The 23,250-nt window shown below is 40.8% G+C and overlaps 2 protein-coding genes across 2 annotated transcripts; both read right to left on the reverse strand.

Annotated features, from left to right (window-relative positions):
* Window positions 1-93: 93 nt before the first annotated feature.
* On the reverse strand, window positions 94-7,759 carry SQOR (sulfide quinone oxidoreductase). Its single transcript, XM_054169193.1, has 9 exons — window positions 7,470-7,759; window positions 6,960-7,130; window positions 6,386-6,439; window positions 4,539-4,733; window positions 3,457-3,666; window positions 2,772-2,955; window positions 1,781-1,848; window positions 738-916; window positions 94-214 (listed from the first exon to the last, which is right to left on the reverse strand). The coding sequence occupies exons 1-9, from the start codon at window positions 7,701-7,703 to the stop codon at window positions 157-159; spliced, it is 1,353 nt and encodes a 450-aa protein (XP_054025168.1). The 5' UTR covers window positions 7,704-7,759; the 3' UTR covers window positions 94-156.
* Window positions 7,760-17,208: 9,449 nt separating this feature from the next.
* Window positions 17,209-21,363, reverse strand: BLOC1S6 (biogenesis of lysosomal organelles complex 1 subunit 6). Its single transcript, XM_054168997.1, has 5 exons — window positions 21,167-21,363; window positions 20,227-20,371; window positions 19,205-19,292; window positions 18,392-18,478; window positions 17,209-17,700 (listed from the first exon to the last, which is right to left on the reverse strand). Exons 1-5 carry the CDS (start codon window positions 21,234-21,236, stop codon window positions 17,581-17,583), a joined length of 510 nt encoding a protein of 169 aa, XP_054024972.1. The 5' UTR covers window positions 21,237-21,363; the 3' UTR covers window positions 17,209-17,580.
* Between the last annotated feature and the right edge of the window lie 1,887 nt (window positions 21,364-23,250).

Here is a 23,250-nt window from a genome sequence, read left to right on the forward strand (position 1 = left end):
AAAGAGCATAGGAAACCTTAATCCTTAGGAGGAAAAATAAATTCATAACAAACACTGGGTGTAAGGAAAAAAAAGATCCATCTAGGAGGTGATCCAAGGGGGAAGATAGACTGTCAGCCTTTGTGAGACTTGTCATTCAAATATGGAACCAAGCAGCTACTTAAAGCCTAGATGCATTAGCTTCCTGACAGGAGCTGGTCCTCCCCAGTATCCCCTAGAAACAGAGAAGGTAGTTTCATCAGGTGTTATGTATGTACTGTTAAGGGTTTGGGAAAGTGCTTTTGGTTTACTCCCATGAAACACAGTTTTTAGAGATGAGTGTGGGGGGTTGTTTCAGAGAACCATCTTTGCATCAGTGAGGTTTTCACAGAAACACAGAAATATTCAGGTTGGAAAAGACCCTTGGGCTCACCAAGTCCAACTGCTCACCCTACTCTACAAGGTTCACCCCTAAACCCTATCCCCAAGTACTGCATCCAGACTGCCTTTAAACACCTGCAGGGTTGGTGACTTGACTACCGCCCTGGGCAAGGGCTGCCCTGCACAGTTCAACCGTGTTCTGCTTGAACAAACCCCTCTTACTACCAAAGCACCCAGAATCCTGAGAAAGTTGAGGTCTTAGTCATGACTAAGGATGTACTTCCTTTGCTTCTCAGGAACTAAACCAAAACAGGTATCTCTACCTGGTTTTCCCAATAAGCACAGCAGCTCTGCCTGCTTGGAATTGAAATACTTACTTAAGTAATGCGTTCCAGTAGAGAAGAGGCATCATATCAGCTTTCATGTGGTACATGGTAACCCTCTCCTTACTCTGGTCAATGGGAAAGGTCTCCAAAGGCTGAGCATCATAGTCAAATTCTGCTAGAATCACCTTGTTGTAGCCTGTTACTAGTGGGCAGGAGGTATATCCATCATACTGCAATGGAGAATATTCCCATTTCATTAACCTGGATAATGATGAAATGCTGAAGTATTGGAAGCCATACCATTAACATTTCAAACTAATTACAAGGAAGTTCCTGCATTTAGAACGTTAATACCAGCAAGTGTGGAAGGCTGTTAAACCAGTGATAGCTTATTAACCATAATCTAAGCCATTTTATTTCAAGTGTAGATTGTACATTTGCTTAACAGCTTAAACCAGAACTAACCTAGAACAGTAGGGCTTTTTGTCCTTGATTGCTGGTTGTTGTAATCAGCAGATCAGTAGGTAATGGTAAGAGCCAGCGCTGGCTTTGACAGTATATAACTGGAATCTTGAATCTAGATGCAAGAATTTCCCAAGGAATATCACTTCAGAAGCCATATGTAAAATGAAAGTCAAGTCTCAAAGAGAAATTGAACGTGGTTATAGGCTTAACATCTACAGTACAAACCCTCCAATTTAACTCCTTAAAAGATCACATTCTATATAGGGGAGGCAAGTTTGACATTGTACAGACCTGCCAAGTTGGAAAGATTTTTCCTGGGGCAGGGATTATACTAGTCATGAGTTTTCCTCTAAAGTCACCTGCATTGTAAAGAATCCAGACTGACTGGCCTCAACATTTTTCAACTCAGAAGTCAGGGAATCAGTTAATATTTTTACAGCAGTATCAATATGGATTGTACAACTGCATTACTATATGACATGCAGTATTTAGTCATTTAGCACCCCAGCTGCTCATGCAAAACCCTTCCTGCCTTCCTGTTCACACAGTTTAGCTGCTTGCAAGACTTCCTGCGTAAGAACTGAAAAAAACACTCAAGACAACTCCCTAAAGACAAGAGCTGTAGGTACCTTTTTAGCTGGCAACTGGTTCTTCATTACCAGCGAAATAGTTTGATCAAGCACACCAGACTGGGCAGCTACATAAGAAAGAGAAAGAAAAAAAAGTGCATTAAGGCTTTGAGGTGGCAATTTTTGTAATTACTAGAGCAGACACCAGTAGCCAGGCCTTGTTTTGTGTGTACACTTCAGCTACCATTGAATTTAAATGTCAAATCAGTTTGTGAAGTTTACAGTCCCAGATAAGAAAAAAAAGGATAAAAAAAAAAAAAAGTGGAATAATGTTTTGGCCTCACTGTTTCCAACATGCTAAAGCTTAATGAAATGTGAGCTAAATGTTTTTAGCCTATGCCCTTTCTCCTATGTTAAGTGATACTTGCTCTGTCATCCCAAACACCTAAGGTTGGAGCACACTGAAGTTTTAGAATCACAGAATCATAGAATTGTTTCATCTGGAAAAGACCTCCAAAATCATCAAGTCCAATCATCAACCCAGCACCATCATGGCCATGTTTTCTTTCATTTTGAGTGTTGTTAAGGAAGTATTCTAGCCCCATTTTCTGCAGTAGTTGACTATACTATTCTTCCACCCTCTTATCTGCCTTTTTATTTTCAGTGGTGAGGCCGTATGCTTAAAGTGTTTGCATTTTCAGCCCTTTGGCTACAAGCACAGAACACGTGATTCTACAGTAGTGACTTATCAGCTGACACATATGCATGAGCTGCTAAGATAGAGCAGAAAGTTTTGTTACTGAATAATGACAGAATGCTGAGCAGTACACTCATTTTAAGACATTCTCTGAACACAGAAAATAGAATTAGTTCATCCATGAGGCATTTGGGCATCAGCATTATCTGTCTAGTTAGCTGGCCCAGGAGACTTAGGTCTTTTTGAAAGCTGGAAATAATTGAAGTCAAGATCTCAGGAGTAACAAACTAAACACAAACCTTGTTGTCACTCCCCCCTTTCATTACACACACAAATGAACACACACAACTTTACCTACAGCTGCAGCAGTTTTTGACGTTGGAAGGTTGGTGCAGTCTCCAATACCAAATACATTAGAATACTTCTTATGTTGTAGGGTTTCCTTATCTACGTCCACCCAGCCACTTCCATCTGACACAGGACTATTGATGAGTACATCAGGTGGCCCCATTGGAGGTGTGACATGAAGCATTTCATACTAGACAGAAAGAAAAAGCACACAACAACTAGTTTATCAGAGCAGATAGCACCCATGTTGATCTAATAAACGCAAGGCAGAAAGGCTTTCTTGGTTTGTTTTTGTGGGTTTGGGGTTTTGTTTGTGGCATTTTTTTATAAAACAAATATCTAGAATGAAAATTTGCTCTTACATCTGAAGTGCATCCTTTTATTAACATGAACCTTATCAGGCAACTCCATCTAGACTAGCATAACAGCAATTTGCCTTCCTCCACATACATCTGAGATACTCCCAAGCTATACTAACAAGGCACACAGGACTTCAGGCACAGTTTACTAAATACTTTTGTCTTCCTTTCACCTGAAGTTTCAAACTTTTTAATCTACTGCTTAAGTCAGAGATGGTACTCTCAGGAGGAAATGGCAGTATGCAACAAGGCAGACATCATCTTATTATATTGCAGCAGTTATGTTACAGTGCACAAGAAATGACCAAACTAGAGGTATGACAGCTCCTGACCTGATGAACTTCAGTCACTCCAGGTTTGTCCAAGTTTTCAAACACAGCTTCTTGCTTGTCTGCTCGAACTTCTACCAGGTTGTACTTATAGTTAACAGTAATATTCCTCTCCTTTATTATTTCAAGCAATGCATCGGCATACTTCTTAACACCAAATATAACACCAAGTGAAGTGTTGAACATGATGTTTGCTTTGGAATGTTTTCCTGTCTGCAGAGAGAGATCAAATTAGCCTTTCCTATTAAAAAACTGACAAGCTAACAGAGACAATAGAGCTATGCACTACTGAAGATTTCATAGAACTATTAATGCAGTTCAATTACTAATGAAGTATTAACATTAGAACTCATAAGATACAGTTGCTCCACAGAATGTCAGAATCTAGACAAGATAATATTTGCCCTTTCTGAGAGAGGAACTGCCACTACAAATTGATAGTGGAAAGAGGTGGCTGTAGTGCAGTTCACTGAGGAACTGCTGTATGCAGGTTAAGCACTTGTAGCATCTTAGCATTATAGAGCTTTCTGAAACATTCAGTTCTATGCATTATTCAGATACCCAGTAGATAGCTCATGAAACTTAAACATGCATGAAGTTTGACACTGGCACTTGAAGTTGTCTTGAGTTTCGACTAAGCTTACTTTAACAGCCTGGCCAAGACTACTCCTGATATTTTTCAGACTAGCAGAAAGTCAGTTTGCGACAGCTATTACGTACTTGAAGTAACAAGAATTACCTAATTCCAGCCAATGTTATTTTAGTTCACCACCTGCAGTAATAAATCAGGCTGAGAGCAGTCGCATCTGTAGCTCTCCAGAAGCAGGGTAAGCAGTTATTCCCTTATGAATTCTGAATTCTACAAATTTGTCCGGTATTAAATATCCATGCAATATTTATTTTTATGAAATTCAGCTTAATTTATTATACACCCATAACAGGAAAAGCAACCCAAACACTTTAACAATTCTGAGTCACATTCCTCATGTGTTTTTCATTGCTTTTAAAGATAGTATGAGCCCCTTAGAACAAGCCTTCCTTCAAACTGTGGGAACAAGCATTGGCAGAGCAAGTGAAATACTTACTTTCCTCCAGTAGGCTTCAGATAAATACATGATCTTCTGAGGAGCTCCTGCACACTTCACTGGAGTATTTGGAAAAGTGAAGATAGCATTTCCTTCCTTGAACTCTTGTATAGCTTTCCATGTTTTCTCTACCGTATGAACTGAATAATTGGAACCTATTTTAGGATGATCAAACCCCTCAGGCAAGCCTTTTATCTAAGAAAATGAAATGAATGTTTAAAATTCATATGGCAAACATTTTGTCATCTTTGTCAAGTATTAAATACAGACTTGAGAAAAAATGAACAGAACGGAACAGAATTAACCAGGTTGGAAAAGACCTTTGAGATCATCGAGTCCAACCTATCACTCAACACCATCTAATCAACTAAACCATGGCACCAAGTGCCCCATCCAGTCTCTTCTTCAACACCTCCAGTGATGGTGACTCCACCACTTCCCTGGGCAGCACATTCCAATGGCAAATCATTCTTTCTGTGAAAAACTTCTTCCTAACATCCAGCCTAAACTTCCCCTAGCACAGCTTGGGACTATGTCTTCTTAAATAGCTATTTAAGAAGCAAAAAGCAAATCCATACATATTCACTGGCTGGTATTTTTTAAAATTAACCTGGCAATCACACAGGTATTGCCATATTCCCATCAGAACTTGGTAAATGAGTCAGTAGATGTAGTATTTACTGATATGGCCCAGGTCTGCAGCATCTGCAACCTAAGTGTTCAGTGCAGACAGGCCCAGACCCAAGTTTTTCTACTGCAAGAAATCCAGAGTAAGAATACCTAATGTCACTATCACATCATCCTAAGTAAAAATCATGTTACCAACAAAAGAAAAAAAATGTTTGGGGATGTTACACTCTACACACCAGGAAGTACACTGCTGGGGAAGATAAACTGTCTACTTTCATTTTAAAGGCACATAAATCTGTCACTATGAATTTTATTCACTGCAGAGTAATAATAGTGTATTACAAAGCTTCTACCACTGAATTTAGTTTTATCAGGTTGTACTGAGGAGATACATATGAAGACTGAGAGAGTCACTGAGCACAATGCAACTCCTCATTCCACTGAACCTAATTATCAGAATTTACTTGGTGTGACTACACTTAACTAAGACTAGCTCTTGCTTTACCTCTAACTTGGGAGCTTTTCAAACAGATACTCAAAACACAATATCAGACACCACATCATATTCAGGTGAGGTTAAAAACCACAAGTTAAATTGCTAAAAATTCTTGTCTTTTTGTTTTCCTCTTATTCCATATTGCTATGGTCATTTTTGTGCCATACACTGCTATTAATATTTTCTTCTGAGTGCCACTGTATAAAGTCTACAGGAAACCTAATGGATGGGAAGAGCCCTGGGGTTGAGTTGCTTTAAAGAAAAGTGTGGTGACTCAGCTAGTTCCTTTCGAAATGCATCCTTTAAGAAAGGTGAGAGTGGGTAAAATGAATTCTGCAGGGCAGATTTTACTGACTGCTGGGTATTCCTCACTTTTGCTCACATTATAAGATGCTTCAGTCTACAGTTAACATACTTTATTATTATTATTACAGGCTGTCTTTAAGATCTAGATATATCTTGCTGCCTCATCTGCTGATATTGACATAGAGATCTAACAAAGCTGTCTTAGAATACCTTCCCAAGGGTAATTTGGGTTATTACATAGAGATCTGTGGAAGGAGTAAAGGCATTAGATTGTCTTCTGGCTCTTAAATTCACATTATCATTCAATATCTTGCAGTAAAAAATGGCATACTGAAAAGCCACTTACTTTAGTGAAACATAAGGGTACATGACAACATTAAAACTAGTGTAAATATGATTACTGTTAAACAAATACCTTTTCATATTGCAGACTGATCCCAAGGGCAATTATCAGATACTTGTAAGAGATCTGTTGTGTAAAGGAGAAAAACACAACACTATTTTAGCCAAAACCCAAAATATTACCTCAAAGCAAACTAAAGTTATCTGCCAGCAACAGACTCCTAAGAGAAGGAGATACAGGGAACATTAGTAATAGAAATGTTAAGTTCTGAGAATAATGTATAGCTGAAACGCTAACTGCATTCCAAGTTATATGCACAGTGTTACACACCAAAACCAAGTGTCTGGAGCAAAGTAATCTATCTTTGGTGTCCTGTTCACAGTAAGTAGGGAAAATATTTATGTTAAGTGGTATTTTGAGTTGATGTTATTCTAACTTAGTTATTTACAACAATTTTTGACAGAACCAGATTTTAAGATCAAGTACTTCTCATAAGATTTAAAATGGAATTTCCTGGCCTCCTAGATGCTGGAGGAAGGTCTTGTTCAATAGGCAGTTCCAAAGGGACCTGCAGGAGGTAGATTCATGGCACAGATTAACTTAAAATTAAAAAAAAACCCACCAAAATTTAGTTTTACATTATTACCTTGATATCATTCTCCAGCCAGACACAGTTCTTATCTGGATCCAGTGCTGTAACTCGAGATTTGATCCACTCAACACCTTTAGGCACAACACTTTCTGTTGAACGCGCAGAGGTTGCCAGCTGCTTTGCACCACCACCAACCAGGGTCCACAGTGGCTGATAGTAATGTGTCTGAAATAAATGTTCAAATGGATATTTAAGATCTGTTTAAAGTGAGTTAAAGATGAAGACACAGCTCTGCAAATAGGAAGCAATGTGCTTTTAACATTCTATTACTCTTAATAAAAGAAGCTGTAAAATTAACCAAGAGTTCTGCAAGATAAAGCTGGAAGGATGCATGCATCTCTACCATGAAGCAACAAATCTCATGCAAAGCCTTCTAAAGATGGCTAGTTGGCTTCCTTTTCACTGTTCAAACGTGGGGTTAGAGAGGGATAAGAATGAGACTGATTTGGACACATATGTAAAATGCTTATTCTTTTCAGTGCTTCACAGCTGAAGAAGGCTTACCTTACTTGGCTCAACAACAGCCACATTTCCTGCCCCTACTTTCCTCTTCATCCGAGCACTCATGGCAATTCCGCCTGTGCCTCCACCCAGCACAAGTACTTCATAATAATCCTTGGCAGCACATCTGGCTGCTGTGTGTAAACCAAAGGAGCTCATCTTGTGCATTCCTGGTTTCAGCAGCCATACAGCAGGATGGAGACAGGAACAGGAGGACACTATTCCAATTGCTGACATCTTTCGGTAAGCAGGAAGCTACAAGACAAGGAAAAGCACCAGTAACAATTACAGAAGGTAGAATTCATATTAATTTATATGTCTGGATATGTCTTCCATGCAAGAATTGTAACACTAATCTCTGTTGCAGCTGAACCACTAATTGCACAAATGGATTGTAGTCAGTTTGGACAAGAAAAAAGCAAAAAGGTTAATAATGGCCTATGTCAGGAAATTGAAATTTCATACAAGCAAAAGAATTCCAACAAAGCATAAGAACATTTTCTGGTTATCACAGCAGAAAAGTGTATCTGATCCTACAGCAGCGGCAGTGCATAGGCTGTAACTCCAGCTGTAATGGTAAAACCCTGAAGGGACGAGCACTGCAAGAAGGAACAAGAATTTGTTAGGTGTTGTAGATCATTAAAATACTGAAGGTAGCTGTGTAAACATACAGAGTGCCATTCCACTAACTGTAATGTGCCAGCCAAACACATCATTACACTTGTATTTTAATGGTATATGCACAAATCAGGCATATACTGTCTCCCTGCATCTCAGGCATGCAAGCCATTAGGGTAAGCATGCCATGGTGCTTTGAGTGTGTATTAGTGTATTGAACGTGTATTAGTCTATTCTTTCAGGAGACACAGTGGGCCCCTGGTGCAGGCTGCTCAGAGAAGCTGCGATGTCTTTCCTTCTCTGAAGACATTCAAACCCCACCTAGATTGTGTTCCTGTGAGACCTACTCTAGGTGATCTTGCTCCAGCAGCCAGGGTTGGACTAGACAATCTTTCAAGGTCCCTTCCAGCTCCTAACATTCTGCAATTCTAAGCTTGATAGGAAAACAAAGTTCAATGAAATAAGAATTTACATATTCCTGTAACTGGGATCTTTAAGTATACCCAAAATACTTAGTTTTTTTTTTTTTTATTCATAGTCACCTCTTCACTTTTAACATCAGCAAAGTAGCTGGAAAAGAAAGTCAAAGACCCATACTTACCTTTGCTAAAGTTGCACCCTATCATTGGACAAGTCAGAGCCAGAACTTTAAAGTGTGATATAACTTGGCAATTGTAGCACTGAATATGCAACTGTGTTACCTACAAGACAGTGAACGTGACCTCACCTTTCCCTACCTCTGCTAGCATGAGCAAGAGCTTTCCTCTTCTGAAACTGTTGTCTGCACACGCCAAGTATCAGGATTTAGTTTCTCAGCGATTAATTAGATATATAAACTCCTTTTAATTCAGTTCCTTATTGCCACATTGCCAATAAAGAATGAGTAAGCATTATAACCTGAAAAACAACCTATGACAAGATGTTCCTGGGTGCTGTACCCCTTAATTCCTTGAGTCATCAGGCACTTAAAAAGGGTAGAACTCATTTATGGTATTTACAGACAGGAATTTGCAAATGTCACTAGAAATCTCAAATATTTTAAAGAAAATCATCCAAGGGCATCTTCAAAATTCTCCACTAAGCTAGATTTAGTTGAACAATTAGCCCCACACATTCACAAGGTACACTAACATCCCTCACCTCCTTGTACTTCCAATTCTTTATGAAGTGACTTTACTAACCCCTACAATACAATTCATTTGGGATAGAGCAGAAAAAAATCTTAGAGGTGTCCATTGTAAAACTAGTTTTAATACTTTTGGTTTACAGGAAGTTTCCTGCAGGCATATTCCTCCCATCCCCCTTCCCATTCAAAACAGAACTCTACAATAAGTCAGTTCCACTTTAGAATGCTGTTTATGATCTGTCTAGCACAGGCAGTTAAAGATATGGACAAACTGCTCAAGCAAGGGCAGGATATTTGTTCTAGCTCTAGAAAGAAAAATTACCTGGTTGAGATGCGTCTTGCTTCCCCCACGTCAGAGAAAAATGAACTGTGAAGAGTAAGTTTTGCAATTTGCTTGGGAGACGGTTGTAAGGGGGACATCCTGCTTGCGGAAGTTCATGAACACAGAGTTTTGCTCTGGGTTTTCTTAAACACACAGAACAGGATGACAACACGTGGCGTGTCTGGACATGGAGAACAAGGCTTCATCTTTTTAGTGCTAAGGAATAATTACCTTCTCTGACCAAATGTTGAAGCAAACACACTTGTAAGCACATACACCTTAGCTAACAGCAGTCTAATTGATAATGCAGTATTATGTTCCTTCTAAACTGCTTCAGAGCATACAGAAACAATTTGTAGAGAGCTGTTTTTTGCCATTTGTAGAGAGCTGTTTTAAAAAGAACAGCAACATCCAGAACAGCTATATGATGGAGACAGTCAACACCACATCAGCCCTCTGCTTTGGACACAGGAGATAAAGGAACAGAGGAATTACAGAACAAAAATGAAGGCAAAGGGGAAAATTCATGATTAGCCTACTGGACTGAACTGAAATTTTAACACACAGCACACTCATCCATCATCCCTTGAACTACACACAACAAAACACCTTACATAGCATGAAATCACATTCCTCATGAAGATCTGGGTAGAAATCTTGGAGCATTGCTTAGTAAAGGTAAAGCCTATGGTATACTTCTCAACCTTAGTGAGGACTCTACTTAATTTGAGTCAGTTCTGCTGCTTAAAACTGATTTTGTCACCAAGAGAGGCAAATCTATTCTACCAATGCCTATGGACAAGCTCAAAATATGAAATTATCTTTGGATACAGCCCTCCTTGTATTAACGTGCATAAATAAATGAAATCAACCTCTATGCAACAAAGACATGGACAAGAAGACAGAAATACAGCACTGGCAAATCCTAAGAGAAGTGGTTAATTAAAGGAACCAACATTACATTTCTTATTGTGTGCAGTTATCAGGTCCACTAGCTGATCTCAGGTACTTTGTCACAATTAATTTTGCAGCATTACCTACTTGGAGCAGGTATCACAGAACAGGTACATTTTCAAGCCCAAGGGACCCATGTAGAATAGCAAGGGTTACAAGTCTTTCTCTTGTCAGCTGGGCAGTTTCCTATCCAGTAAATAAGCCTTCAAAGACACAGCTAGTGCCTAGAAAAGACATTTACCTGAAGCAGGACACATCGTGCAGATACTCAGAGTAACATGGGTTTTCTCCTCTTTGGAATTTCTATTGTATGCTTAGTAGCTCCCAAGACTATTTCACTGAGCCAGTGCAGAGAGTTAGAACAAATGAAGTTACTAGCGAGCAGAGATTTTTGCAGCTATCACCTGAACGGTTGGCCATGATAACAGTGTAAACATTCCTCCCGTGAACAAACACTCAGCAGCTCCAGCGTGCCGGCCCGGCAGGTAGCCGTCGCCGATCCCGCATGCCCACGTCGAGCTCCGGACAGTGACAGGGTTACAACCCTGAGCCAGGGCGGCCATGCGCACCTCTTCCCGTCTCTGCAGGACATCCCGAGGCACCAGGGTCTGCAAAACCAGCCCCGGCAGGTGCTACATCTGGGCAAATCCATCTATACACATACACAAGGATAGGCACTGCAAAATACAGCGCCTGCTGCTGCTGCTGCTGCTGGAAACGTAACCGCGCAGCGATGGCCTCTGCTGTACCCCGCTTCTCCTCGCCCCTCCTCGAGGTCAGAGGTGTTCGGACTTGCAGGAATCCCCAAAGCAGGGTTGTTTCCCCCTCCGCTCTCAGAGACTGCTGCTGCCGGCGGAGAGCCCGAAGCCCGCGGGCTGCCCGCCGGGCATGGACGGGTCGGACCCTCTTGCCCGGGGCCGAGGCTACCTCTGTCGCTGGGCCGGCCGCTTCGGCCCTGCTGGCCAGGGCGAGCAGTTACCTCTGCTCCCTCGCGGCAGGACCGACCCCCCGGCCCCGCTCCCTCACGCCAAGGCAGTGCCCCACACTTGCCTGCCTGTTGCGCAGAGAAGAGCCGGGGACGGACCGCGCCGCCAGCCCGTGCGCGATGAACGCCGCGTCCAGCCGCGGGAGCGGCGGGGCGGAGTTCGGCCGTGGCAGGTGCTGCCCGGCCTGGCCAGCGGGCAAAGACCAGAGTCCGGCCCAACATGGGCGGTGCGTGAAGCCTGTGGGCTGTGACCTCGGCGAGGCGGGTGCCGGCCGAGCAACGGTGCTTTCGGTCAGAACGTAGAAGGTTCAAAATTAAAAAAAAAAAAAGCGAAAGTTCCACACGCCGTTATCGTAGCTGCTGTAACCGAAACGAAAGCTGAACGGATCCTAGCACCACCGCAGCTGTGTCTTTGGGTTCGTATTAATCTATTTTTCCCCCTTAAATGTCCTTTTGTCTTCAAACCAATTGCTCTTCCAGCTTGTCAATCTCAAAAATCAGACTAAAGCTTGTAATACCATCACTTCGAAAAAAACCCCATAAAATATTAAGAAACAAAAATAAGGCAAACTGTTACGAGTCCTAAGCTGAAATCAGGGTGTAACTCACCTGGATGCATGGAGAAAGAGGTTCATTTCATTTGAAGTACAAGCAAAGAGCAGGGCTGCCATCTCTTGTTTCTATTCAGCTAACTGCAGCTCACTGGAGCCAAGTTTTAAAATGTTTTCTCCAAAAATTTTTATTTATGGCACAGTGACAGCACAAAGTAATAACAGCTGTCATGTTGTCAAACAAAGAAGTCACATGAAGAGTAGCCTTGAGAGTAACAAACACAGATAAAACTACTTGTGCCAGCTCTCACGCATCAAGCAACCAACAGATCCAAATCACGTGCCAGGCCATTTCTTTCCCAGATTCAACTTTCCTCCACAAGGTTTGTGCACAGGTAAAAATGCTCACCTGATACACAGTCAAGTGTGGAAAGATATAAAAAAAAATAGTGAAAAGTGTGGAGGAGTTACATTGGAAGTTACTACAAGGCTGTTCCACTGTCCACATGTAGCTAAACAGCAAAAGGGAGTGAGATACTCTACAGGATGCCCCATTTGAAAAGCAGTACCTGGGGCAGTCTCCTGGTGCATCAATGCACACACACTGCAATCATACCCTGCACTTCCCAACACAAACAGTTTCTCTGTCCCAGCTCCACAGTTGCCATGTTTGCCACAAGTACATTGTTGCTCCTCACAGACAGCCAGCGACAAACTAGCTAATACTCTTAACTTGGCTTGTGTTACTGTGATCTTCTATTTGTAGAAAAAAGGCATCAATTGCTTTCCTAAACTTCAACTGAAGGCAAATAATCATAAAGTTCAGCTACACAATTTACCTCTGTCTCATAGAGGTTCTCTGCCAAGCACAGAGGTTGTTGGAGAAGAGGCCACAGCACTTAATACCTGAATTAGAATTACTTGTTTTGCCTGCTTGTTAAAACTCACAGTGCCAGACCCCATCAGTGGCTGTTCTCACAGAAATACACAAAGCAAGTCTAAGAAGCAGGTTGAGCCATAAGACATCATTAATTTTTGACAGGATACAAGTTTGTTTTCAGAAGAACTTCACAATGCAGGATGGGGATTACCCTTCAGTAGAAATTGCATACCTTAGCAAGCACAGTCTCAAACAGATTCCAGTAACATTGGTTGATGTAAAAGTAGCAACTTACCTCACACCTTTGATATTTTTTCTTGGAGAAATTCTTCTTCTGGCATACCAGACTAAGGAAAAAGAAAGGGAAAAAAAATAAAGAAACAGAAGCAAACTAGAGTATGAAATGCATTCTCATACATAGTTTACCAACACAACTTCTACTCGGTTTCAAAGACTGGAAAACCAGCAACTTCGGTTGAGCAGTGAAGGGGTGAAATAGTAATTTCAGGTAGTGGGGTGGCAGAGAGTTCATTTTAATAATTCTGTTATTACTCTGGCAGGCTGTATTTACACAGGAGGATATTACACTTTACTCAGTCCCAGGTAAAAGAAGTCTTCCTTATCAAGGCAATAAACTATATTGCTAATTTACAGACACAGTGTTTTGCTGACCAGGACACGTACTCATCATCTTGCTTTCACAGCAGTACTGGGACATATTGCTCATTGCAACACATGAAACAAATAGATCAGCCTTGTTTTCTGTCTTGCATCTTAGTGTGAATGATACTGTGAAATTACTTCTGTAAATGACTGCTTTAGTAACTATTACCTTTGCATGAGTGTAGATTTTGAAGTTATTCGTTATCAAGCTTTCAATGATTTGCTTCATTACACTGCAAGCTTGTAAAAGCCAAATACATTTGTTACAACTTTCCCAAATGCCAGCCAGGGTGCTCTGCCTCCTTTCTTAAACTCCATGGCTTGACATCATGGAGATAAATACAGATAAAAGCAAAACCAAAAAGGAAATACTGAGTTATTGAGTATGACAAACATCTGTGCTTTAAAACTACAAATCATTTAATGCACAACACTTTGATCATGGATTTGAGTTAGTCATAACCTCTCCAGTCATCTGTGGCTGCCAACAGTTACCGCCTGGACAAAAACAGTGCTCTCCACACCAGCACTGTTGTGACACTGTCAGAGAATGATACTGGAGCTGTTCTTCCTATCAGTTTTAGCTCAACCATCTGCATAGAGAATATGTGAAAAAACTAAGTTTGTCACATCACAAGAGCTATTAGCTGAGCTGGTATCATAAAGGACTGGTTTGAGGACATACCATGGTAGTGGTGGGGATGTGACTGTCCAGTTTTAGTGCCTGTTTTTCTACATATCACTTTGCTCAAGGACTGAGAAAAGTTTAGTAAGCACAAGTGTACTTCAAGTTACTGGAAAGTAGTGATATTTGTGCCCAAACCAACAATTTATTTCAATTTAAGCTTACATCTTGATTTTTAAAAATAATAAATAAATAATCTTTGCTGTCTTCACATACTGCCTAGTAAGAAGTTTTCTGTACACTGTTTGTCATATGATACTGCTGTAATTGGCATTCTTACATATTTACATCACTAACTCTAAGTCCTGCAAAGTTTTAGCAGTAATTACATTCACACAACTAATCCAACGAAGACCAAAGAGCCAATTAGACAGAAAAATGTTTTAAAACCATGGACCATGAGGTACCAAGCTTGGAATTACATTGCAGGGCAGCCAGCAGTGTTGCAAGGTAAGCAGCAGGTGGCAGAAAGTGCCTGCTGAAGTATAATTTGGAATAAATCAGACAGGAGACTCTCAGCTGCTAGAATCCCAACAGGTCCACTATAGAAACAACCTTTACATAATCATTTATGCTGTTATCACTTAGGTCACAGCACACACTAGAAACAGGTAAAATACTGTGCAGCTGCTTTCCAAAAGGAAACAAGTCTTATCAACACAGTAAAGCTACCACTATCAGATAAAAATCTAGATTTCACTGGATTAAAAATTGTCTCATTTAAAGCTGTATGTTCCTTATTCACACAAAGCCCAGATTTTACTACAATTGTATTGGAAAAGTCAGCAGTTACATTTTCACGTATGTGTATGTCATTCCTCAGACAAGCACTTCAAATTCTTACTCCTGCGATCAGGAATTATTCCAAAGAAACACTGAAACACATAATTGCAAAACCATCGGTTTCTATGCTCAGAATTCTATTTTCAGTAAAAGTAGCTATGATTTTTGAAACAAAACAAAAACACCCCACAGTCACTTGGAAAAGCCCCAGTTCGTCACGGAAAGAGACCACAACTTGAAATGCTAAACCGGATTCTGGATGAGGAACCACAAATCATGAACCACCACAAGAATTTAATCCAAGTTTGGATACTGAGGCATCTGGTTTCATGTTATACTTTAATAAGAACCGTTTAAATTCCCAGAATCTAATTTTGAAATGACATCACAACATAAAATGCTTAAACATTTAGCTATGTACATTCTGCTCCAAAAATGGACTGTGGAAATTCTTTACATTTCTCTTAGAAATATATACAAACCACAGCACAGGTCAACTACCCACTGGCAATTAGCAAACACAAGTCAACTTGAAAGAAAAATACCTGTGGAAAGTTTTACTCTATTACTGCTTCCGTAACAGCATTTCAGTGTCTCTTCACTGAAGTTTGTTCTCCTTGCCCCATACACGCTATCCCAGTTTACCTTGCATATGGGATAACTACGGAATCACAGAATGTTAGGGGCTGTAAGGGATCTTGACAGGTCATCTAGTCCAAGCCCCCTGCCAGAGCAGGATCACCTATACCAGATCACATAGGAACGCATCCAGGCACGTGTTGAATATCTTCCAGAGAGGGAGACTCCACAACCTCCCTGGAAGCCTATTCCAGTGTTTCTTTGTCCTCACAGTGAAAAAATTTTTCCTCATGTTTATATGGAACTTCCTATGCTTCACCTTCCACCCACTGCCCCTTGTTCTTTCATTGGCATCACCAAGAAGAGCCTGACTCTACCCTCACCCTTTACATAAACATTAATGAGGTCACCCCCTTAGTCTTCTCCAAACTAAAGAGACCCAGCTCCCTCAGTTTCTCCTCATAATTACTTGTTAGAGTAAGCCTTTAATGGAAAAAAAAGATAACAAATATTAAGAACAAAAAATCAAAAGTTCAGAAAATTATAATACAGAAGAGTCCAGACAGGTGTGCACTGTGTAAATCATCTAAAACTGAAGACAAACTAAAATTGACTGTACTCCTTCTGCCACCTTACCATAGATATTTAATGGAAAAATCTACATAGCTTAACCTTCACCTCATTTCCAAACACACCACTTACAATTCTACTTAAAAACTAACACAGCTATAAAATAACTAGTGTGTTAGACTGCAGGAATAGATAGTTTAAATATCTTTTACCAGTCTAGATAACATGTACATTCATTTGAATGGGAGTGTACACCAAGTGCTGCAAGAAACCAATTACATTCAGAGAAATTGGTATCAACCTCCATTGCACATTTGTCATTAACAAACACTAATCATCACCAATTTGAGGAGAACAGCATAACAAAATTATCTTACATCGTCCCAAAGTGCAAATGAATAATTTGTCAGGTTAAAAAATTAAATACAGCAGTTTTTCCTACAAGTAACTGAATTTCACATGAAATAGAAATTGTTTAGCTTTGGTTGTGCTTTATTTTGCCACACAAAACGAAGAAAGTACAACTTCTAATCCCACAGCCATCTGCTTAGACCACATAGCCTTCCTGTGCAACCATTACAGAAAGCAACAGTTCCCTGGTTTGACTCAAATGTTTGTGGAAGAACAAACGCATTAATCTTCTCATTTTGAGAACCTTCTACGTTCTGCTTCCTCCTCAACGCAACCAATTCAGTTGGGAACCTACTCAGAAGTTACTTTCAAGCTGTTTTTAAGTTATTTGATGCCCCCCAAAAAACCCCCCAAAAACCAAACAACAACAACAACAAACAAACTCAACAACAACAACAAAAAACCCACACCAAAATCTAACAAACTGCTGCAATTAAGTGAGTTTTTGGGCAAATACACTGGAAGTTACTTTAGTTCATTAGAGACAGACCCAACAAAGGCTGCAGAGAAGGTCAGTATTGATGAAACAAGGCATCAAAAAGAGATCTCAGCTCCCTGAACCAAAGCACTTTCACTGAAATACACATTCACTGGAGTCTGGTGATGGGAAATTGTAACTAGTATCCTGTATTTTGTCTGAAAAATGCGTATGCCAGCAACCAAATCTCTCTGAGAATTCTAAATACCATGAAAAAGATAAGTACTTAGAACTGTGATGCCTAAGTTTTCCTATACACATACATATATATATAAAATTAACTTACATTGTAACAATATCAAACTGCATAGCATTACAAAAGAAGGCAACTCGAATGGCTTAAATGGAAAAAAATTGAATATTACCAATCCTATTACCATTCTGGAATTTAAGACATCATAGAGTAGATTGTAGCTATCAGCAGCTATAGCCCAGTTTAAGCAACATCTGCCTTAACTCCAGAGAGTGCAGAAATTATCAATTTGGACAAGTTGTTGCATGCTCTGCTCTCATGTCCTCTTAGCAGGTTTTGCTGTTAACTGCTTCTCTCTTTCGAGTTCCTTCTCACGTTGCTGTTCTCGTTCCAGTTCTTCCTTCTGCCTCTTTTGTTGCAGCTTTAGTGCTCTTTTCTAAACAGAAAGGACAAGTAAATAATTTGAAGTTTTATAGCTGTATTTAAGGTGGAGCTACAAACAAAATCTTTCCCATTCTCTTAACATTATCTTCTCCAACCCACCCTGCCTACAACTGAATGTGCCATAAACTGTTCGTTTTTCTTCCTCCCTCCCATTTCCATCTGACCATTCAGAAACAGCAGAAAAATACAGCAGCAGGGAACATACTGGACTCCCTTCAGCCTCACTAAAAGTCATACTTTGTGTATACCAGACAAGGTGCATACTGTGTAATTTATTGCCTCCAAGAGACAACCCTTTCGTTGAACATAGTGAAGGACTAATCTTGCCAGAATGTAACCACAGACTGCCTATAAAGTCAGTGAACTTGTGCCACTGTTAAAAGAAGGAGAAATTCTTACATTTATGACAATCTAGTTTTCATTAAAAAGGCAAAGAAACTGAAACAACAAAGGGAACTAGCTGGAGTGGAGTGGATTAAGCAACAGAAGAAACCTTGGTGATGATACTGAGATTTACTCATAGCTTATGTGCACAGGTAGGAGTCAAGTGAAAGTTTAAAATGTGGCTTGGTGCTACTGAAAACATCCATTTAATATAAAGACTGAAGATTCTATTTTAATGGAAGTCAGCAACACATAATTAAACATCTGTGTAGAAAGTAAAGATATTGAATCACACTCACTTTTAGCTTTGATGTCTTCTCATGAAGCATCATCATCTCGTTTCTAATATTCACTAACTTGTTGTGATAGTGCTTAGCTTCTGAAAACTTAAAAATCATAACTGTTAAAGCACTTAATGTCAAGCTGAAATAGTTGTTTTATAAAACTACACACCAAAATCAGCAATCAAAACTACAATAATTACCAGAACAGTTTGATAATTGACTAAGTATGTTCAAGTTTATATATAAAGTTTGCATATTACATGTATTAATACAGAGAATTACCATATCTCAACAGGTACACCCACGGCCTACCAAATTAAGATTCATTAAACCGAGCAAAATCAATACCATTTTATGCACCATATATTATTGTTTCATGCACCCTTCCTACTAGTCTGGAGAGGTGCAGAAAGCTCATGTTGGAGCTTTGGTCCTACTGAAAAATGGCATACTTTTGCTTTGTTACTGGGTTTGAACCACTAGATGTACTACTACTATCTGCTGAGCCTGTTCTTTCTTCCCAGTGCCCTTTCTATTTAGAAGCATAGAATCATTCAGGTTGGAAAAGACTCCTGGGATGAAGCCCAACCACTGACCCCATTCTACAAAGCTCACGTCTAAACCATATCCCCAAGCACCACATCTAAATGACCTTTAAAGGAAATAGGCTGGTTCCACACCTCCTCCAGCAACATTTTGAGCTAAATATCTGAATTAGTTGGCTCTCTTCCTTTAGATCATTAAGAACAAGGAAAATATACAAGTTGCCACTAACGTTTCAGCAAGAAAATGTATGCTGAGATTTGAGATAGAATGAATAGTACTTACCAAAGCATCAAGATCAAGAATGGAGTTACACTCTCTGAATTTTGAAATTTCTTGTTCCAACGTTTCTAGTAACACCACTTGGTTCTGTCTGAAACAACAACAAAGCAGAAACCCAAAATAAAGCATCACATATGCTTTTTAACCATCCCTTTAAGTATTCTTCCCATTGTCAGATTCCTCTTACACATTGCTAGATGATTTCACTAAAGACTCAAGCAAATAGTTTTTGAAGCATCCCAGCAGAGAACACACAAATTCTGCTGGCATGAATATCCAACCCCCCTAAACAAGCATTCAGCAGGTTGTGGTGAGTGAACACCCCCGGCTGAATGACAAGAAAAACAATTAGCTCTTGACTTTCCACTTGGGTGCCTCTGTGTCATTTTGGAGGTCTAAGTTATTTCTGTATAGAACTTGCATGGATTCTTGCTGCTTATTAAGGATCCTCTATCCCACATATATCAGCTAAAGTCTTCCCAGACACAGGTTGTCTTTGGCAGCAGCATAATCACATCATCCACTGTGAAAACCCAAGATGAATCAATGTAAAGCCCTTTCCAGTATCTCTGCAACCACAGCAGATCCAGCCTTCATTTGAAAGAAATTATTCCCAGTTACCAGTGAGATGCCAATGAACAAAGAATTCCTATCCATCTTAATTGTTAACTATATTTCCCAAGTGTATCTTTCATACTTCAAGCTGCCCTGAAAATCTCTGCAAGCAAAATAAATCCACATTTTGGCATAATTTCCACTACAAAAGTATTTAAGAAATCTATATGTCTTCTGTTATACCTGGTTTAAAGTGTTCTAGTGCTATACATTCTTCAGTCAGAGTTGCTACATTGCAGCTTATACATCCTCATGTATTCCCACAAATCATGTCACTATTCAGGATGCCATAGCTAGAACACAGAAATGCTGCCACAAATTATGCTCCAGTTAAGGGTAGCTGGAACATGATGTTGAAAGGAGTATCAAAGTATGCACACGTAACAAGCCGGGTTTAAAAATTTGCTTACGTAAGTTCCTGTAGTGCTGATTTTGATCGCTGAAGATCAGGCAGATAGTAAGACACCAATCCCTCAGTTAGCTGCTCCACAGCTTTCTCATCTATTAAAGGGAGATCTTCTACCACTCCTTCATCTGGGGATGCATCACTAGGACCTACACCAATAGCAGACTGAATGTGACTGGTCAGCACACATTTGAAGTTTCATCTAGAGCGACTACATTTTCCTGTTGAAAAATCAAAAGCTTTTCATAATCAAGTTGTAATTTTTTGCCCTTTATCAACTGAATTACATTTTCTTTTTCCTCCTTCATTGTCCCTCTCATTCCCATTCCTGTATCATGAACTTCCTGGTGAACAATTTTGTCTAAACAATAGCAGAACAGAAAGAATTAAATAAGAGTATTTTTTTAATAAGATGTTTTGGAAAATTCCAAAGGCTGCAGGCCTTTGAAAAAAAAAAATTGTTAATTGTTCTGGCTATGCATCAAGAATGCCCACACATCAACACGCTCTCACCCTCTATTTTCTTTGTTACAGAATAAACCTAGGCCTATAAAATAAAGGTCTTAGCCTCAAAACATGAGGCCTTACTTTAAACACTGTATGCTGAACTCCAGAGGTTTGCAAGTTAGGTAACGGTGAATTTCGTATGGGTAAGCTATGATTATTTATTGTATGCTGAGCTCTAGAAAAATAATTGATAGGCCATCCACAGGCACGGGAGAAAGCTCCGACAACAGCATGCGCTTGGTTCCCGAGGGAACCCAGCCGGAGCACCTCTGACCGCCCTCCTGGGGACAGCCGGTGGAGCCACAGCCCAGGCTCAGCCGAGCGCCCAGTGGGCGCTCAGCTCTGACCAGAACCGGGGGCGGCCGTCTGCGGCCCCAGCCCCTTCCTCGGACCTCCCTGCACCCGCCTTCGGCCCAGCCCGGCCGCCCCTCACACACTCAGTGAGCGTCCGGGGCTATCCGCGGCCGCCGCTCCCTCCTTCTCCTCAGACCGCTCCGCGACGCTCATCGCTGCCGCTTCCCACGACACCCCTCTCCTGGGGGAAGACGCCGCCGGCGCCGAAGCTGTGACGGAAGGAGGCGGGAGAAAGAGGCGGGGTTCAGCTGCCCTCACCGAGCGCGGCGCCACTGTGCAACCCGCCCCGCCCCGTCCCACCATAAAGCCGCCGAGTACAGCCTGCTAGAAGGGCTCCTGTTATTGGTGCGGAAATGGCGTAGTGATGACGCTGGAGCCCTGAGCCGTATTGCTGGCGGTATGGTGGTTCGCGGTCAGTAGCGGTTCTCCTGTTCACAGCAGTGCGAGCAGCTGTGCTTGGGGAGAAGCAGGCACAGCGCAATTCAGTGAAAGCATTCTATTTGCAAGGATAAAAATCCCAACCAACTACGCTTAGTGGAAGCTACTGGCGTTCTTCCTCTGGTACTCAACGAATGTATTTTCTTCCCCAGAACTCATGCAGGTTGTTCGCTTCTTTCAGCTGTTGCTTGGGACACGTTATTGCTCTCTACAACTACCTGAAGGGAGGTTGTAGACAGGTAGGGGCTGGTCTCTTCTCCCAGGCAACCAGCACCAGAACAAGAGGGGACAGTCTCAAGCTGCACCAGGGGAGGTTTAGAGTGGATGTTAGGAGGAAATTCTTCATGGAGGAGTGATTGCCCATTGGAATGTGCTGCCGGGGGAGGTGGTGGAGTCGCCATCACTGGAAGTGTTTAGGAGGAGACTTGATGGGGTGCTTGGTGCCATGGGTTAGTTGATTAGATGCTGTTGGATGATGGGTTGGACATGATGATCTCGAAGGTCTCTTCCAACCTGCTTTATTCTATTTTCTTTTTTTAATACAATATGATTGCACTTATTTCTATAAACCCCCAAGCCTGCAAGATTAAGTCAGATTCAGGTAGGGAATAATGGAATCATAGAATCAACAAGGTTGGAAAAGACCTCAAAGATCAAGTCCAACTTGTCACCCAAGACCTCATGACTACTAAACCATGGCACCAAGTGCCACATCCAGTCCCCTCTTGAACACCTCTAGGGATGGTGACTCCACCACTTCCCTGGGCAGTCCATTCCAATGGCTAACAACTCTCTCTGTGAAGAGCTTTCTCCTCACCTTGAGCCTAAACTTCCCCATGTGCAGCTTGAGACTGTGTCCTCTTCTGCTGGTTGCCTGGGAGAAGGGACCAACCCCTAATGCTTTTTGGGAATGGACTGAGGCAAAAAACTGACTGGTTAATAGCTTACCTGTTTTTCTTTCTACTTTTTGCTTTGAAAAAGACACTTGAATCCAAACTTCAGCAACAGGAATTTGTCAATTAACTTAGAGATGCAAATCACATTCTCAGTTACAACTAGTTAGCAACTTAAAGTTTCAGTGTGTCTGTGGGGAGAACACTTTAAAAAGTTTCACTGGGAAAGACTTCTCAGCTTCCAGATGGAATTTCTAGTAAGAAAAAGTGAGGTAATCACTCTGAAATAGTCTTACTTGAGATGTGGGAGTTTCAGATTTGTGCTCCTGCTTTGCCTGTTCCAGGTCCTCCCACGTCTTGCAGAAATAGACTAAAGATTGATGTATAAAATTTGTATCTGCTTTTCAAGTTCAAATTTAACTATTTATCAACCCAAATGCTCTGAGCAAGAGATTAATAGAAAGCTTCTCTTGTTTCTTTTCCTCTACAAAATGTTCTCCATTTCACAGGAACTATTTTCCAAGTACATTACTAAATTCATTATATACTGTGGAGGATTAGGTAAGGTTCCTGTTCCTGTAGAAGCTCCATCAGAATGGAGCATTAAGCGAAGCCCTACATTTTAAGACCAAATTTAACAAGCAACTATTTTGGCAACTCCCACCTGGCTAGTTGTTCATGTCTATGTATTCTCACTCACTTGTTCCAGTTCAAGTGGTGAACCTGGTGAAATGGAGAATGAGTTAAATCACTTAGAGGAGAATAAAAACATCAAGAATGGACAACCTGGAATACAGTTAATGCTTCCCTAGGCATCAAGACTGGCTGGCCTCAAC

The sequence above is a fragment of the Dryobates pubescens genome, chromosome 17 (genome assembly GCF_014839835.1).
Source record: "Dryobates pubescens isolate bDryPub1 chromosome 17, bDryPub1.pri, whole genome shotgun sequence".
NCBI classification, from domain to species: domain Eukaryota; kingdom Metazoa; phylum Chordata; class Aves; order Piciformes; family Picidae; genus Dryobates; species Dryobates pubescens.

What these genes read in the sequence shown, in the direction of transcription:
- BLOC1S6 (XM_054168997.1), bottom strand. Translation starts at nt 21,236, where the DNA reads ATGAGCGTCGCGGAGCGGTCTGAGGAGAAGGAGGGAGCGGCGGCCGCG. An exon ending in TTCTTGATCTTGATGCTTTG is followed by an intron (nt 18,479 to 19,204) that starts GTAAGTACTATT and finishes ATGATTTTTAAG; the next exon opens with TTTTCAGAAGCTAAGCACTA. An exon ending in AGAAGACATCAAAGCTAAAA is followed by an intron (nt 17,701 to 18,391) that starts GTGAGTGTGATT and finishes CTTTCTGTTTAG; the next exon opens with AAAAGAGCACTAAAGCTGCA.
- SQOR (XM_054169193.1), bottom strand. Translation starts at nt 7,703, where the DNA reads ATGTCAGCAATTGGAATAGTGTCCTCCTGTTCCTGTCTCCATCCTGCT. An exon ending in CTGAAGCCTACTGGAGGAAA is followed by an intron (nt 3,667 to 4,538) that starts GTAAGTATTTCA and finishes CTCTCTCTGCAG; the next exon opens with ACAGGAAAACATTCCAAAGC. An exon ending in ACCAGTTGCCAGCTAAAAAG is followed by an intron (nt 917 to 1,780) that starts GTACCTACAGCT and finishes TCTCCATTGCAG; the next exon opens with TATGATGGATATACCTCCTG.